Below are 15,927 nucleotides of genomic sequence, written 5' to 3' on the forward strand. Positions count from 1 at the left end.
GCTGTTAATTCAGGGGGTACAAAACCTCCCCAGACACAGCCCTGTAAATAGAACATTAAAATCAGCCTGTCCCCTTGTGGTGTCCTGTCTGCAGTTTCAGATACAGCAGAAGAACCTCTGGGTTCAGCCACTGGTGAAGAGCTGGAGGGTCAACCATCTTCATCAGGCTCAAATGCACAGAGCCGGAGTGGAAATGCCATAGATCCAGGGAAAAGCAGACCAGTCAGGAGCAAATCTACACCAGTGAAACAAGGTGAGAAGTAATAACATTCTGTTCTTTGACTGACTGGTTTCACTAGAGATGAAAGATTTTGCTTGTGTCTGATGTTTATGGAATTATTGCCTGAGTGTAGCCTTATATGTATCCCCAAACCATACCCAAAAATTGAATTTAATTTACACCCTACAGTTCTGTGGTGTTTTGTCTGAGGTGTGGAACGCAGATGATTCCATGTGCAGTTTAGTGAAGTCCTTTAAAATCTCTCCAGATGGAAAACTTAATTGCTCTTAAGCTCCTACAGTTCTGTCAGGAGTTACAAAAAGCAAACAAACCAAGAGAATCCCCACCCCAAAACCTTCGCCTTAATCCAAAGATGAAAAAAAATTTACAAAACCATTTAAGTATTTTTCTCACACACAAGACAAAGTAGGTGTGATTAGAAGGGAAACACTGCAGGTGTGGTAATCTCTGGGACAAGTTACTCAGAGTTTCCCCCAAGGTGAGCACTGAGTGGGCATTTCCTGAACACTGCAGCCTTTCCCAAGTCCACACTCCTGTGCTGTAGCAGTGCTGGGTGCTGTAGGTGAGCTTTTCCTGTCCTATGTTAAAGAAGATATTTAATCTTCCTTGTCAGATTCATAACCCCAAAAATATGGAGGATTTTGGGTCCCAAGCCAGCAAGATACTTAATTTAATTTTCACTTAAGGTGTTCAGCAATCCCAGTGAGCTTTCTTGGGTCATTTACTCTGTTGAGTTAGGCTTTCCATTAATACTCCCTGGACTAAGCCTTTGGAGAACGTGCATTTGATAGGGAATAAATGCTGCTTGCAGAATGTTATTTTTGTGTATATATAGGTTTGAAATGGATTTTAGAGTTTCTCCTGCCTTGGCACCTCAGGTAGGATTCACCTGACTGAGTTTTAGATGTTTGTGTCCCACCGGGTCACTCTGGGCTTCTGTTACTGCCTCGATCTTCACTGAACTCTTACTCAGAAGCGTTTGCAGTCATTGTTTCCAGAGAAAAACTGTTTACTAGATAAAATTTCCCCTTAGAGCACCTGCTTGTGTCCACAGCATGTAAAGGGGGAGTACCTCCAAGCTGGATCAGCCCTGAGCACACCTCAGAGGCAGCTGAGGAGAATCCCAAAGGCAACTGAGGCAAACCCCACTTTCTGTGTCCTGTTTGGCTCTGGTGTGATGCTGATGGGTTTATTCTGTGTTTGCTTAGATCACTCTCCTGATGGGCCACTCACCAATGGGGATGGCAGAGAACCCCGGGCAGGAGTGAAGAGGAAGCTGCTGAGCGCCTCAGAAGAGGACGAGCACTTGGAGGAGGCGGAGGAAGAGGAAAAGAAGAAGAGAGAAGTAAAGGAAAAGTCTGGTTTGTCTTCATCAGAAAGTGGGGAATCGGGATCCAGCTCCAGCTCTGAAAGCAGAAGTGGCTCTGATTCCGACTCGGAATCAACCTCCAGAACAGACCAGGATTACATTGATGGCGACCACGACTACAGCAAAGTTGTGCAATCCAAAAAACCCAAACGGAAAATCAAACGGAAACTCACCGGGGGCAAACGGAATTGGCAGGGCCGAGGGACAGGGAGGAGGGGCAGATGGGGCAGGTGGGGCAGGTGGAACAGAGGGGGAAGAGGGGGCAGAGGTGGAAGAGGCTGCGGCAGAGGAAGGGGCGGCGGCCGGGGAGGAAGGAGAGGCCGAGGAGGCCGAGGGGCCTCGCGAGGAGCCACCAGAGCGAAACGCGCCCGGCTCGCTGACGATGAGTTTGAAAACCTCTTTGGGGGACAGTTTGGGGAGAGCGTGTTCGGAGGGAGATTCAGCCGCCCCCCTCGGATCAAAACCAGGAACGAGGGCAGGAGAACTGTCCTGTACAACGACGACTCCGACAATGACAATTTTGTGCACACCGAGGATCCTTTGAACCTTGGTACTTCCAGGTCAGGCAGGGTGCGGAAAATGACAGAAAAAGCCAGGGTCAGCCATCTCATGGGATGGAATTATTGACAGATAGAAAACTTTGGAACAATTTTAAAAGAACTTCAATGGCCTTCTACTGCAGGGATTTTACCAGAAATTCTACCAAGCAAGTTGTGCGGGGACTCCACTCACGTTTCACAGTGGTGCTTTTCCATCCTGTCAGTTTGTGTTTGTTTTAAAGCTTCAGATCTCCACACTTCATTGGTCAAAACAAGCCTTAGTCATTAGGCCTTAAATTACAGAAATTCTTCCCCACACACTACGAGTTCATCACATTACAGAGGCTTCCAGCTTCTCAGTAAGAACATGACATTTTCGAGTCACGCTTATGACTTCCCTCCCTCGTTTTGTTTTTGTATTATAGAAATAGCACCTTCTTACAGAGTTTTTATGTGGTTTCTGCCATAAATCCTTAGACACAGTAATAATTATAACTTTTGCACAATACACCAATCCTAAAGGCAGCTATAAAATGTTTACAGTTTCTATATCGTAAGAAGGATCTGGATTATTTTAATCTTCCCAGGCCAAACGTTGATGGAATTGTGCTGAACTGAAGTATGTCCATACTACAGTTTTGGGGGTCCTGATGTGCTTTCTATCGGTTCTTTATTCGTGTAAAAAAGTGACAAAGGGTTGGTGCCTTGTAAATATGTAGCAAACCTTTGATGTGGTGTGTCCTATGTGTGCATTAACTTTATTAAAAAGAGAATACTTGAGAAGTATGAATATCTAGACAAAAGGTGCCAAATGCAAAAGTTACTTGCATCTATTTTCTTTTTGTCCTCTCATATTTTTATAGTATTAATTGAGATTGTGCAGCTAAAGGGGTGACTTCAACATTTGAAAGGTTCCTCCTCTTCAAAGCATGATTTTTAATTGTAGCTCAGCTACCTCTTATTTACAACTACTGGAAACTGAAAAGAAAATAGATGCTGTTATTCAGAGCGTGGTGAAGAAGAGGCGAGAAGGAGCGTAGAGGGGTGGAAGTTGTGAGTAGCTGTATCTTCCTTGTATTGCCACCATGAAATCAAATGCAGTGGTTCTGAGAGTTCTCAGCAGCAGATGTTTGGGGCAGGTGGGGATTTGGTTGTGCAGAGGGGCTGGCTGGCTCCCACTGCCCTGCGCTCCGTGGAAATGTGGTTTGGGCCCTTCAGCCCCTTGGAGGTGCCGAGGGAGCTGTTGCTCTCCAGACTGACTCTTGTGTCTCAAGCTTCCAGAAGAGAATTCCTGTTGCACTGTGCTCTTGTTGTCCTGGGAAATGCTGACTTGAAATCCTCTGGCAGTGGTAGTGCAGTTGGTGAGGAGATCCCTGCTCACGCTCCTCGGTGACCTCGGCATTGGCGTGGGCTGAGCTGGAGGTGAGCGGCCTCTTCCTTTCTTCCTGGGCTCTGGCTGGAATATATGTGGGATTCTGATTTCCTCCCGTTGTCTGACAGTGCAGAGTCAGGTCACAGAGAGAACAAGTCAAGCTACAAAGTTCCAGTGGAGTTTTTCAAGGTTTTTAGGTTTTTTTTAAGTTTTCATCCAATATTCTGAAGTTCTTCTGTGCACAGCTTGGTCAATAATTCTGGAAAACCTCAGGCAGCAAAGAGTGACCCATGTACTTTCTCAGATGCAGAAGGAATTTGATTTTTGACTTTCTATATTAAGCACTAGCTATTTTATCTTGCTTTCCAAAAAAATCCTAGTTAGATGCAAAAATGACTTGAAAATAAAAAAAGCAGAGGTTTAGTTTTGTGATGGAGGAGAGTATATCCTAAATTGCTCATTAATATGAGTTTATGGTACAGTACAAAACCCACACTTTTAATTTTGTAAGGAATGTTTGGAATCTGCCGTAATCCATTGCTAGACTTGATTTGGTTTTTGATGGGGGGGCGGGGGAACCAAGTGCAGAGGCTCTCCTAGTTCTGTGTCGGGCTTTAAAGTATAAAATCCTGTCCTATCATCTCTCTCATATATCTGTATATATATACACACATTTATATTTATAAGAGACGTATTATTTGTTTGACTGATTGGTCTTTTTACATATGGTAACCAGGAATAGCATGTATGCATCAGTCCATAGTTGGAGTCATATCCCTTAGATCAGTCCTGTGAGCTAATGTAAACACTATGGGTTCTGTCCTAAAGCCTGAAAAGCTTGAAATGCAAAAGAAATGCTTTTCCCTCTATTTCTGACTGGCCGAAAATCCCCTTATTCCTTATTTATTTTGTATAGGGGTCGGGGAGAGAGAAACCACAGGGATTCCAGAGAAATCATTTTATAAGTTGGTGTATTTTAACAGCAAGATTAAATATGTTCTTAACTGTATCTTTTCTCTGTACTGTGAAGATACCAGTGAAGCATCACTTTGCTGTGGCGTAAGTATTACTGTGTCCCATGACTATGAGCTAGAGCAGGGGGTACTGGGACAGCAGAATTTAGTGTAAAAATTGAAAAAAAAAAAAGCTTTTTTTTTGTGCATGAGAACCTTTTATAAGCATGACAAATAACTTGGGTTTAGAGATGTTCTTTTTGCTTGTGTCTGGATTCTTTCTCTGAGTTGGGCAGTTGATTTCTCATAGTTCTGTGGAATAATGACACTTTTGTAGGAACTTGGATGCTCTCGAATCCCAAATCCTATCAGGGGCCACTTACGAGTGTGGTAAACTTAGGATGAGCCCACCAGGTGCAGCAGAAGCAGGATTTAAAGTGAGTTAAACCATCCAAAAGTCTCCCTGCTCCAGACCCTGCTGAGCTCCAGGCAGGCTGCAGCATCAGGAATGTGCTGTCTTTCCTTGCACTCACAACAAAAAACTCCAGACTCTGCCTAAGGAATGGGATTTAAAGTCTGATTTTGAGTGGGATTCCTGGGGGTGAGCAGGCAGGCCAGGGGCTCTTCTGTTCCTGTAGATACTTGGGCATTGGTGCCTCTGTTCCCTCGAGATGTCCTGCTGGCAGGATCCCGATCCCGAGCTGCTGGGGCACTTCGGGGCACTGGGGGACGCCTTGGAAAAGGCCTCAGGCCTACACACTCCATCCTCCACAGAGACAGGGCTGAAATCTTGTGTCTTTGCTCTCAGCTTCTCCCAGCCCCAAACCACTGTCCCTGTAGTGCTCCCCTCTCTCTCCAGACCAGGGCATGGATGACAAGGTTTATTTGGCAGTAGTGATGTGCTGTTGGATACTAGGGAAAATTTTTTCATGGAAAGAGTGGTCAGGCATTGGGAGAGGCTGCCCAGGGAGGTGGCAGAGTCACCATCCAAGAACTGAGAACATGTAGCCCTTGGTGGTTCAGTGGCCATGGTGGGATTTGGTTGAAGGTTGGACTTGATGATCATGGAGGCTTTTCAGACCTTAGTGATTCCGTGATTCAGCCCAAACTTCACCTGCTTTTTATTTTCTTCATCACTTTTTATTTTTCTCTTTGCCATGCCCCACCTTTCTCCTGTAGTTTCCTTTTATAGGCTATTTATTTATTCTCTTGGAAACTTCAGATCTCATGATGAATTTTATTTCAGCTGGCCTGCCAGGCTGTAAGGTTAAATCCAAACCTTTGTGTTGGTGCTTGAACTTGGATGGATTTGGGCAGTTTTATTCCTCCTCCTCCTTTCCATCACTCCTTTCTCCATCAGCCAAGCAGAGGCCACCCCCTAATCCCAACCACCCCCACCCTGCAGACAAAAAAACTATAAAGAATTGTGAAGAAATAATTCATGGAGGATTTTTGGCTGCTTCAAATTCTGCGTCCTGTTTGCGTAGTTTCATTTTCCTGGAATGTTTTCCTTAATGCCCATCAGCTGCTCCTCCTGTGGGGAAGCAGAAGAACTGAGTAGTTCAGAGAGCGTGGAAAAGAGCTGGCACTGGGGGTGTGGCAGAGAGTTTTTAATTAATTTAAAAAATTAAAATACATGGAGGTTCTCTTGACTCCCAAAAGCAAGATGACCCTTGCCAAGCATTTGGAAAAGCTGCTCCTGGGTATCTCGGGAATGTTCCTGTGCTCCAAATCACAGAATATTAACATGAGAAAATCAGTTTGAATCACAAATTTTTGATAAGAACTTGATTAATTCTATCTTTGAGTGGTGAACACCAGGGAAAAGTGAACAGCTGTAGGTTTAAGGATGTCGTGTCCTGATCTGGAGCGTCCCGTCATGGATCTCATGGGTTAAAAATGTCTTTGTGTGTTTACATGTCTTAATTTTATCTTATTTAAAAACCATCCTGCAGAGTTTTATAAAATGCTGATGTTTTCCTGAAGGAGCAGTTAACCCTCCAAGGCTAACTCTATATTTAGTAGGTAGGGAGCTGTTGTTGTGTTCTTACAATGTGTATTATAGCAAATCCCTGCGCATGAGCGACAGAGACTTTTCAACTCTTTAGTATATCCGAGGTTTACACATGATAAAAAAACTCCTTTATGTACAGTAAGTAACAGCCTGCAAAATTTAGCCTAAAAACTTGTCTTTTTTTAGTCTTAGAAATGCAAAGACCTGTTGGAATCTTGTACATTTTTACTACGTCCTGTTTGGCCCACAGCGAACTCACACAACTGTGCTACGAATCCCTGAAAAATTTCGATTTCCAGTGGGAATTGCTGTCACAGCCTTAACTCTAGTGTTCTAAAAATGGTGCTGAAATACATTTCTGTGCGTGGATGTGGGTACCTGATCCGAGTCTGTGAGACTTCCAAGGCAAACCAAGCACTTGGAATTACTACTCCTGGTAGTAACTGCAGCCGCGCTGGAGAGCTGGCAAATGTGTAAATAGTTGGGAGCTAATTCCACCAGTGGGCAGTTCGGAGCAGTTCCTCGGTTTGGGGGTTTTCATTGGCAAGCAGTGTGGATCTTCCTGGGTTTTGGGTCTGTGAGGAGCCATTTGGGGGGGGTGGGGGCTGAAATCCTGCCGGAATATTTGCAGGTAAAATCCAAATCTGCCGTTTCTCTTCCTAAAATTCCTCCTCAGAGTGGTGGCTGCTTGGGTGTGTTCAGAACTCAACATCTGAGGATTATTTTTCTGTAGAAATATTAATTCAGGCTCTTCATTCCTCCATGAGTCATTAGAGCAGATTTCATGTAGAAATACCACTTGATGTTGGAGCAAAATTCACGTGATTTAGGCTCTCCAGGTCGTGTTCTGGGTTTAAAATACTCCAAAAATGCACAAAACTATTTAGAATTATGTCTACTTTCTATATTAATTTTTTTTCAGGTGATATTTATGCCCATATCTTCACATCTGCTATCTCAGGTCCCTTTAATGAATACTTCAGGGATTTTGATGCCACGTGTTGGCAGACCAAATGTAATATTTATATGCAATGAGCTGTTAGTTTTTTGTATTGTACAAATGTAAATTTGTAAAGATTTTTTTCTAGAGTTTTTTTGAAGTCACTGATGTAATCTAGGATGTTTCATTTTCCAGCTGTGGGATTGTCTTAATAAAAAAAAAAAAAATAAAAAGAGAAACTCTTACTTTGGTTTCGCGTTGCTTACTGAGTAGCTGAGACATCAAAACATTTTTTAAAAGTAGGTAAAATGGAGGTTTTAATGTAAAAAGAAAATTGTTTTTTAGTTCAACTGGATGATTTTATATTTTAATGGAAAGGTTTATAAACTGGATATAGAAACTTTATTTATGAAGTGGGCAGAGAAGCTTTATAAACTGAAGATCTCAAGCAGGATGGGATGAAGACCCTCACCCCAATCACCATTCGATCTGGCTCCGAAGTACCATTTTTCTGGGAAAAAAGGATAGGAGCAGCTAATGATTTCTTGGGAAAAGAAGGGAAAAATGCCTGAAAGTGCAGTGAAATGGTTAAAAATGCCATGAAATAGCAGGGGGGGAGGAGGAGGCTCCTGGGTGAGGTCCCTCAGCCACTGTGGGACATGGGGTGGGTTCAGGGGGTGGCTTGGCTTGAGGAGAAGGTTGTACCGGTTGTCTAAGGGATATTTCATGGAAAACAAGGAATTACTCCTTTCCCACCTCTGTTTGTGCCCTCTAGTTAAATAGCAGAGATAACATTGTTTAAACATGGATTTTTGGGGGTGGATGGGTTTGTGTAGAGCTGCCAGGGGGGCTTCGGGCTCAGCTGGAAGGAGGTGCTGACAAATACATGGAATAAACTCAGGAGGAATTTCTCCATGGAAAGGGCGGTCAGGCCTTGGCAGGGGCTGCCCAGGGAGGTTTGGAGTGCCCATCCCTGGGGGTGTCCAAGGAAGGGCTGGAGGTGGCACTCGGTGCTCTGGGCTGGTGACAAGGTGGGGATCGGTCACAGGTTGGATTTGATGGTCTGGGAGGCCCTTTCCAACATTAATGATTCTGGGATTCTGTCATTCTATTTTGACTTTTCCCCTCATTAATCTGCTGACTTACTTGACATTTCACTTTATTGCGCTGATTCCAGTGGCATTTCCTCTCCAGTGGGAATGAATATCTCCTTTTTAACACAACACTCATCCTCCAAACCCCAGGGACAAAAGGACTTTTTTTTTCTTGGCCTCAATGGTTACAGAGAACAAAATTAAACTTGTTTTGCAGAGATGCTGGAGCCCCCCTTTATGTACATCCATCAGATGGCATTGGAGGGAAGGAATTCCACTCCCTTCAGAGCTGCTTGACCTTTCTTAAACCCCCTTTGGCTGTCCCTGTGTTGATATTATATCGATATTATATTGATATTATATCATAGCTGTTAAATATTTTATATCATCATGTTTAGGTCATATGTGATAATACATGTTATAAAATACATAATATAAAATACAAGTTATAAAATACATGATATAAAATACCAGAGTGGTAGAGAACAATTCTTTTTCCCCTGTCCTTTGGAAATGCGTTTTGTAGAAGTACCTTTTTAACGGTAATTTTTATAGATGTCTTAGAATTCAACTGTGATTTTTATGCACTTCAGCAGCGTGTGGACTCAACACTGCCTTGCAGTGATGTGCAGGCCCGTTGTTCATCCCAACGCTCATTTCCAGCCTGGAAAACCCCAAGAGCACCTTTTCGAATCCAGGCATTCAGGGTGCTGCCGGTGATATCGGTGGTCGCGGGCACCAGGTGGCCCCTGGAGCTTTCTCGACCTGCACAGCAGGGAGAGGCCAAGCTTTGCCTCCATCCCACCTTTCCAGTTCACATCAGGCGCTGGAATGGGATGATCTGAGTTCCAGGAGTGTTTGGACAGCGCCCTCAGGCTCAGGGGGGGATTCGGGGGGATGGTGCTGTGCTGGACTCCGTGATCCCTGTGGGTCCTTTCTCACTCGGCAGAATCAGTGACTCTGTGGGATTTGCCGTTCCTTAGGTACACCCAGGAGCCGGGTTTGGGGCACACGGTGAGGCCGGTGCCTGGCTGGGTTTGTGCACCTTTGGAGCTGTGTGGAGCCGTTTCGAAGGCCGGGGGGTGCCGGGTAAGCGACCCCCTCCTTGCCCCGCCTGACGGGACTTTTGGGTGTCCTTGTTTCTGGGTGAATAAAAGCGTCTTTGTGCCGAGCCTCGGTGGATCAGGTGTGGAGCTGGAGCCCGCGCGGTGACGCAGGTGCGGGCGGTGCTGGCAGCGCTCCCGGCCCGGGCCTTCCTCCCGCTCTGCCCCGGGACAGTCCCTTCCCTCCGCCGGCGGTGTCCGGCCTGGGGCTGACGCAGGACCTGCCCTCCTGCACCAATATTTGCTCTGGTGCCAGGAGGGAAGGCTCGCAGCGCTCCCGCAGGAGCTCCAGCCTCACACGTCCCCGCAGACGGTGCTGGAGCCCCGCGGAGCATGAGGGACCGGCTGGCGGAGCTGCAGCAGCGAGTGGCGGCCGAGGGGGACCCGCACGACGACTCCGGGCGCTTCGAGAACCCCGCGTTCGTCGGGGACGACGCCAGCCCCGTGGGCCGGGCGCTGCGGGAGGCGGCCGAGCTGTGGCGGGCGCTGGAGCGGCTGGAGCAGCTCTCGGAGAGCATCGACAGGACGCAGCAGTCGGTGCTGTGCTGCACCTCGGAGGAGAGCATCGCCCGCGAGAAGAGCGGCCTCGGCGCGGCCCGGGCCGCCTTCGCCCGCCAGGCCGCGGCCCTGCAGCCCCAGCTCGGAGCGCTGCCGGCGGCCCCGGCCGGGGGCTCGGGCCGAGCGGGGCCCCGCGTCCGCCAGACCCAGCTGTGGCTGCTGCTGCGCCGCTACGGTGCCGTCCTCGCCCGCCACTACGCCCGGGAGAGCCGCTATCGACACCGGCTGAAGGAGCAGATCCAGAGGCAGGCGGAGCTGGCAGGCATCAACCTGGGCGCCCAGGACGTGGATCTGCTGGCCGAGAGCCCCCAGGGGCCTCGCATCGTCGGCCGCGACCTGGAGGAGCTCAAGGCCAAGCATCACCTCGGCCTGGCCCAGGCGCGCCAGCGGCAGCTGCTGGAGCTGGAGGCGCAGATGCTGGAGCTGCGCGGGCTGTTCCTGCAGCTGGAGGGGCTGCTGGCCCAGCAGCACGGCGCTGCCGACAGCGTGGAGCAGCACGTCCTGCGCACCCTCGACTACGCGGCCCAGACGGGCGGCGAGGTGAAGAGAGCCGGCAAATACCAGCGGCCGTCGCGGCTCTCGGCCCTGCTGACTGCGGCTCTCGGCCTCTGCTGCTCCTGCTGCCCCTGCCTGCCGTGCCCCGGCCGGGGTCTGCGCTGAGCCGGGGCTGCGCAGGGGGATTCCAGCAGCGCTCGGGGATTCACCCTGTGCTGGGCAAGAAACGGTGTCGGGAGGCTGCTGCTGTCCTGTGCTTCTTGAACAGCGCGGCGCCTTGTATGATGGTGCAAGGACCATGCACACCTTGTACAATGGTGTAAGGGCCATGACACCTTCCTTGATGGCACAGAGACCATGCACAACTTACTCAGCGATGCAGGGTCCATGCACATCTCACATGGCAGCAGGGGGACCACACACACCTTTCCTGATGGCCCTGGGACCATGCACACCTGGATGCACAGGGACCAGCTGCATGGTGGTGCAGGAATGGTGGATTGGACAGTGATGCAGGGACCATTCAGACCTCGCCAGGCAGCACAAGGACCAGGAGCTTCTTGCACGGTGGGACAAGGACCACCAGCACCTTTCCTGATGGCACAGGGACCCTGCACACATTGCACAGAGCACGGGGACCAGGCACACCTTGTGTGGTGATGTAAGGACAATGCACAGGTTGTATCATGGTGAAAGGACCATGCACACCTTGCTCGATGGCACAGGGACCACACACACCTCTGCTGGTGGCACAGGGACCCTGCCCGCCTTGATGGCATCGTGGGGACTGTGAATCTGCATTGCAGCACCCAGCGAAGAAAAGCACTTTGAACACTCCAAAACCTGACCTCAGAACTGTAACATTTCTTCTTTCTGTTATTGTTTCAAGGAGGAAAAAAAAGCCTGTTGAAGTTTTTGGCAGGTCTGTGGTTACACGTGAGGGGGCTCAATGGCTCGGTGCCACCAAGGAGCAGCGTGATGTGGTGAAGGCTCCTCCACCACATCCCAGTCCTGATTCTCCCCACACTCTCCAATTTCTACTCCCTTGGGGTTTTTGGTGCATTCATGTTGCATTTTGGCCATTGCTGGTTTGTCAGGCAGTGGGTCAGGTTTGGGCTGGGTGTCCCACATGGCTCATCCCATGCTCTGACACCAGGAGAAGGTTTGCACAATTATTTGGGGGAATCTGCAGGCTTTTACTTCAACCTGCAAATTGCCAAACCAGCCAATATACCACATGTGCTGGAAATGCTGGAAACTTGGAGTGGCCCTTTTTTCTGGTCCTCGTATCACCACCTGAATTTCCCAAAACCTCTCAAATTAGAGCCTGGGGCTTGGTTAAGCTTTTTGGGGCCCTTTGTGGAAGGTCCCTCTGTGTCCTGGCAGTTCCTGGCAGCTCATCCCAGTGCTCTCAGCCACCCTTACATTTATTTTCATCTTCTGGCTGGGCTTTAATAAAACTATTTCTCAATAACCTCTTGAGTGTGGAGAGTTATTTCTTTGCAGCAGGGAGCCCAAAGCTAAGGAAGAGCAGAAATTGAACGACTTCTCAGTGTGTTGATTGAGTTAAATTCTTAGGAATGTAGAAAACTTAATTTTCAGGCTAATAAATTCATATTTTCTGTTGACCTGCAAGACCCCCACATCAGGAATGTCCATCCCTATGAGAGCTCTGGGAGCCAAGTTGAGTGGTCTCTGTTCCTGCCCTCTTCCTCCTTCTTTATTTTCCATTGAGGAGCTCTAAATGAATATTCCTTTTTCATTCAAACTTTGATGAATGGAAGTTCACGTTTATTTGATTTTCTTAAAAAAAAAAAAAAAAAATCCACCACTTCCAGCCCATTGGAAACACCTCTTGCATCTCACATCCAACCCCACATTTACTGTGTGGCTGCAAGAGCAGCCACCTGGGAAGCACTGGAGTTATTTACAGACTTCCAGTATACAGAGAGAAGGGAATTAAACCTGCTGAGGTTGGGAGGTGGCAAATCTAAGCTAAATAAAACATATTTAACCTCCTTTCACGCCCCACTGTCACAGCTCCGTGCAAATAACCTCCCCGGAGCCCTCTCGGGTGGCTGGGCAGTGTCTGGCCTGACTGGTTTTGCTGCTCAGGAGATCATTATCCATAAAAGACAGGCAAAAAAGCTGTGTTCCCAGCAGTGCTTTCAGCCAGGACGTGTTCCCAGGGGATTTCATGGAGCACAACTCCCCCGGAGCCTGGCACAGAGGGGATGGCCCTGTGCTCGTGGGCCTTCAGCAGCCACGAGCTCTCCTGTGTGTGGGATTAGCAGGAAAATAACCCTGATTTGTGTTCAAGGACCTGTGAGGAGTTAAAGGAGGAGGAAAAGAGGAGAAACTTTACACCTCAGAGTGGATCTTCCCACCAATGGATTCAGTGGTTAATGAGACTTCATGTATTTATGAATTTATTTTTTTTCCTGCTGCCTGGTGGCCATTCATTAAATACTGGCCTCAGATAGGATCTAATTACTGCAGAGCAAAATAATTAGTGATGTTGTAATGTGGGCATGAACACCCAACAGGATGGGGAAGATTCCTTTCCCTTCCAAGGAAAGGCTGGGGTGTCATCTGGAGCACATTTAGGAGTGTTCCTGGAGATGGTGACACCGAGGTGGAGCACCCGCTGTAACAATTCCGAGAATAGACATGAGAGAGCTGTTTTAATGATGTCCCAAGTGAGCATCAGAAATGTAAAAAGTTCACATTTAAGGGGAAAAATAAGAGAAAGCCAAAGTTAAAATTTCAAGCCCCTCAGCTCTGCTCTGTGCTCACACACATGGAAGGCACCGCAAGAGGAATTTTTGGTAAAATGTGTAAAAAGGAGCTGCATGAAAAACCCAAAGCTTTTGTAACTGTGCTGGCAGCACTTGCAAAGCCTTTCAGTTGAAGAAGTGTCACTGAAAATAATTTTTATTTTAAGAACACAAAATCTTTTGCTGACGTTTAGACAAGTAAATAATTCCAGAGCAAATGAATCACCCTGCAGAACTCGTTTCTAAGGTGAGGTGGGTTACCACAGCTCACCAGCTCCTGCTCAGGGACCCCGGGGGGGTTGTGAATTTCAGCTCAAACACTGAGCTTTGGTCCCTTCGATGCTGCTGATTTTTGATGTCACAACAAACCCCCACAAACAGAATAATTTCTTGTAAATGCAGCATTTTAAAAGCCTCCTGAACACGGAAAAGGAACCCAGCTCCCTGAATTCTCTCGTGTCTGAAGCATCTCTTTGGCCAAACCTCTGGACATCCACATCTATCAGCAAAACTGGAGGGGGAAGTTGAGCTGTGATTTCATTTTGTTGTTCTCCAGTTCCCCAGCACGAGAGGAAGGATGAATTCTTCATTCAAAATATTTAGATATTTTAATTCAATAGGAGATATTGAATGGATTATGTTTGCATTTTCTTCATTGAAAACCATCACCCAATATTTCCCTTTCCAGAAATTTTTCAAGAAGGGGGTTTTTAGTTCTCAAATCACACTTGGTAATTTTATTGCGAATATACTTAGTGTCAAATCAGAAATTCATTCTTCTGTGGGGGCTACCAAGTGATTGCCTTGCTTCAAAACACTTTTTACATTTCCCTCCCCAATCCAAGAATGTGTCAGCAGTTTAAATTGATTTGATTTGTTTTCTCCGCGGTTTTTCCTGTATTTTCCAGTGAATCAACAACTCTATTCATAGAGCTCATCAAATATCTGCTGCTGCCTCTCCAGAAAATACGGAGATCTGGCTCACAAGCCTTTCTGCAGGAGTAGGGATCCCTGCCAAGAAATTCAGGGGAGACACTGCTTGTCTTGGAAACCCCATCCTTGGGTTTTATCAACAAATTGAGTTTATTTGTGGTGTTTACTTCAACTGCATGTCTTTGGTGTCCCTGATCTGTGTGCCTGGAGCAGGTCACATCTCAGTTTGAGATCATTTTTAAGGGTGTTTCGCTACAGGCATGAACTAAATTGTGTTTTCCAGGGATAAAATATTGTGGTTGGATTTCCCTGTCAGGGATGAAATTTTATGTCCATGTCTCTTCCTGCAGTCAACTCATACAAAACCTACCAGTAATAATTTAGGATCACAGAATCCCAGAATGGTTTGGGTTGGAAAAGACCTTAAAGCCCATCCAGAGCCACCCCCCACCATGGGCAGGGACACCTTCCCCTATCCCAGGGTGCTCCAAGCCCCGTCCAACCTGGCCTTGGACACTTCCAGGGATCCAGGGGCAGCCACAGCTTCTCTGGGCACCCTGTGCCAGAGCCTCCCCACCCTCTCAGGCAGGAATTCCTTCCCAAAATTCCATCTGACCCTGCCCTCTGGCAGTGGGAAGCCATTCCCCTTGTCCTGGCACTCCCAGGCAGCTCAGACTGGAAATTCCTGTTTCCCAGAACCTGAAGACCTGTGTGCACAGATCTTTGTTTTTCCAAGCAGAGACTCAGATTTAGGGGCTGTGCCTGGCTGGGAGGGCAGAGCTCTCATGATGGGAGAGAAAGGAGAGGGATTTGTGGCAATTTTTTACCCTCACCATGTTCCCATCACGCTGTGGGAATGACAGATACGTCACAGTCTGCCAGGACCCCACATTGGCACTGGATGATGAGTCAAGGAGACAACAGCTTCTCCAGGGATGATTTGGTGCCTGACTGCTGTTTGCAAAGCTCCAAGTGAGATCCAGGGGACAGCTGCATGTTGTCCCTGGCAATCTGCATTGCTGAAGCTCTCGAATGAGTCACGCCCGGGACAGGACAGCGGTGATGTCCACGGGATCAGTGACCTGGCTTTGCCTGGAAATGGGGTCAGAGTCACCTTTGCACCCACGGTGATCACCAAGGCTTTAAATAACCCCAAATTCGAGTTCTGGTGCAATCCTCGCTTCACACAACACATCCACCCTTCTCTAAAAACGGGCTTTGCTTGAATGATTTTGTCAATCCATGTGCACTACAACATTTCTGTGGAGGTTTAGATAAAGCCTTTCACTGGGAATACAAAGCTTTTCAGGCTGGATTAACGCTGAGAGGCAAAAAATTGACTGTTCAAGCCCAGCATATGGGTCAAGCTGAACTTTGCTGTATCAAATACACCTTAAAGAGGGTTTTACCTCCTGTTTGTTATGTCACAGAGCCATTTGTGATGAGGAGCTGTTTTACAGCTCCAGTGTTCTGTCTGGCTTGCAGGAGTCTGTCTCCAAGACAGATCCTGCGGCGCTTGGTTTTATGGGAAAAGGATGT

The 15,927-nt window shown here is 47.5% G+C and overlaps 2 protein-coding genes across 2 annotated transcripts in view; both read left to right on the forward strand.

Annotated features, from left to right (window-relative positions):
• Window positions 1–7,673, forward strand: part of BRWD3 (bromodomain and WD repeat domain containing 3) — a 50,083-nt gene extending 42,410 nt beyond the window's left edge. Inside the window, exons 39-40 of the mRNA XM_048318931.1 lie at window positions 95–253; window positions 1,450–7,673. Of these exons, the coding sequence (XP_048174888.1) occupies window positions 95–253; window positions 1,450–2,237 (947 nt within the window). The 3' untranslated portion in view covers window positions 2,238–7,673. The remainder of the gene's footprint in view (window positions 1–94; window positions 254–1,449) is intronic.
• Window positions 7,674–9,958: 2,285 nt separating this feature from the next.
• LOC125333324 (syntaxin-1B-like) lies at window positions 9,959–10,843 on the forward strand. The gene has a single exon (XM_048319187.1). It carries the CDS (start codon window positions 9,959–9,961, stop codon window positions 10,841–10,843), a length of 885 nt encoding a protein of 294 aa, XP_048175144.1.
• Window positions 10,844–15,927: the final 5,084 nt, after the last annotated feature.

The sequence above is a fragment of the Corvus hawaiiensis genome, chromosome 14, assembly GCF_020740725.1.
Source record: "Corvus hawaiiensis isolate bCorHaw1 chromosome 14, bCorHaw1.pri.cur, whole genome shotgun sequence".
NCBI lineage: Eukaryota > Metazoa > Chordata > Aves > Passeriformes > Corvidae > Corvus > Corvus hawaiiensis.

Bases quoted from the DNA above. Each gene is read 5' to 3' on its own strand.
- LOC125333324 (XM_048319187.1), top strand. From the start codon at position 9,959: ATGAGGGACCGGCTGGCGGAGCTGCAGCAGCGAGTGGCGGCCGAGGGG.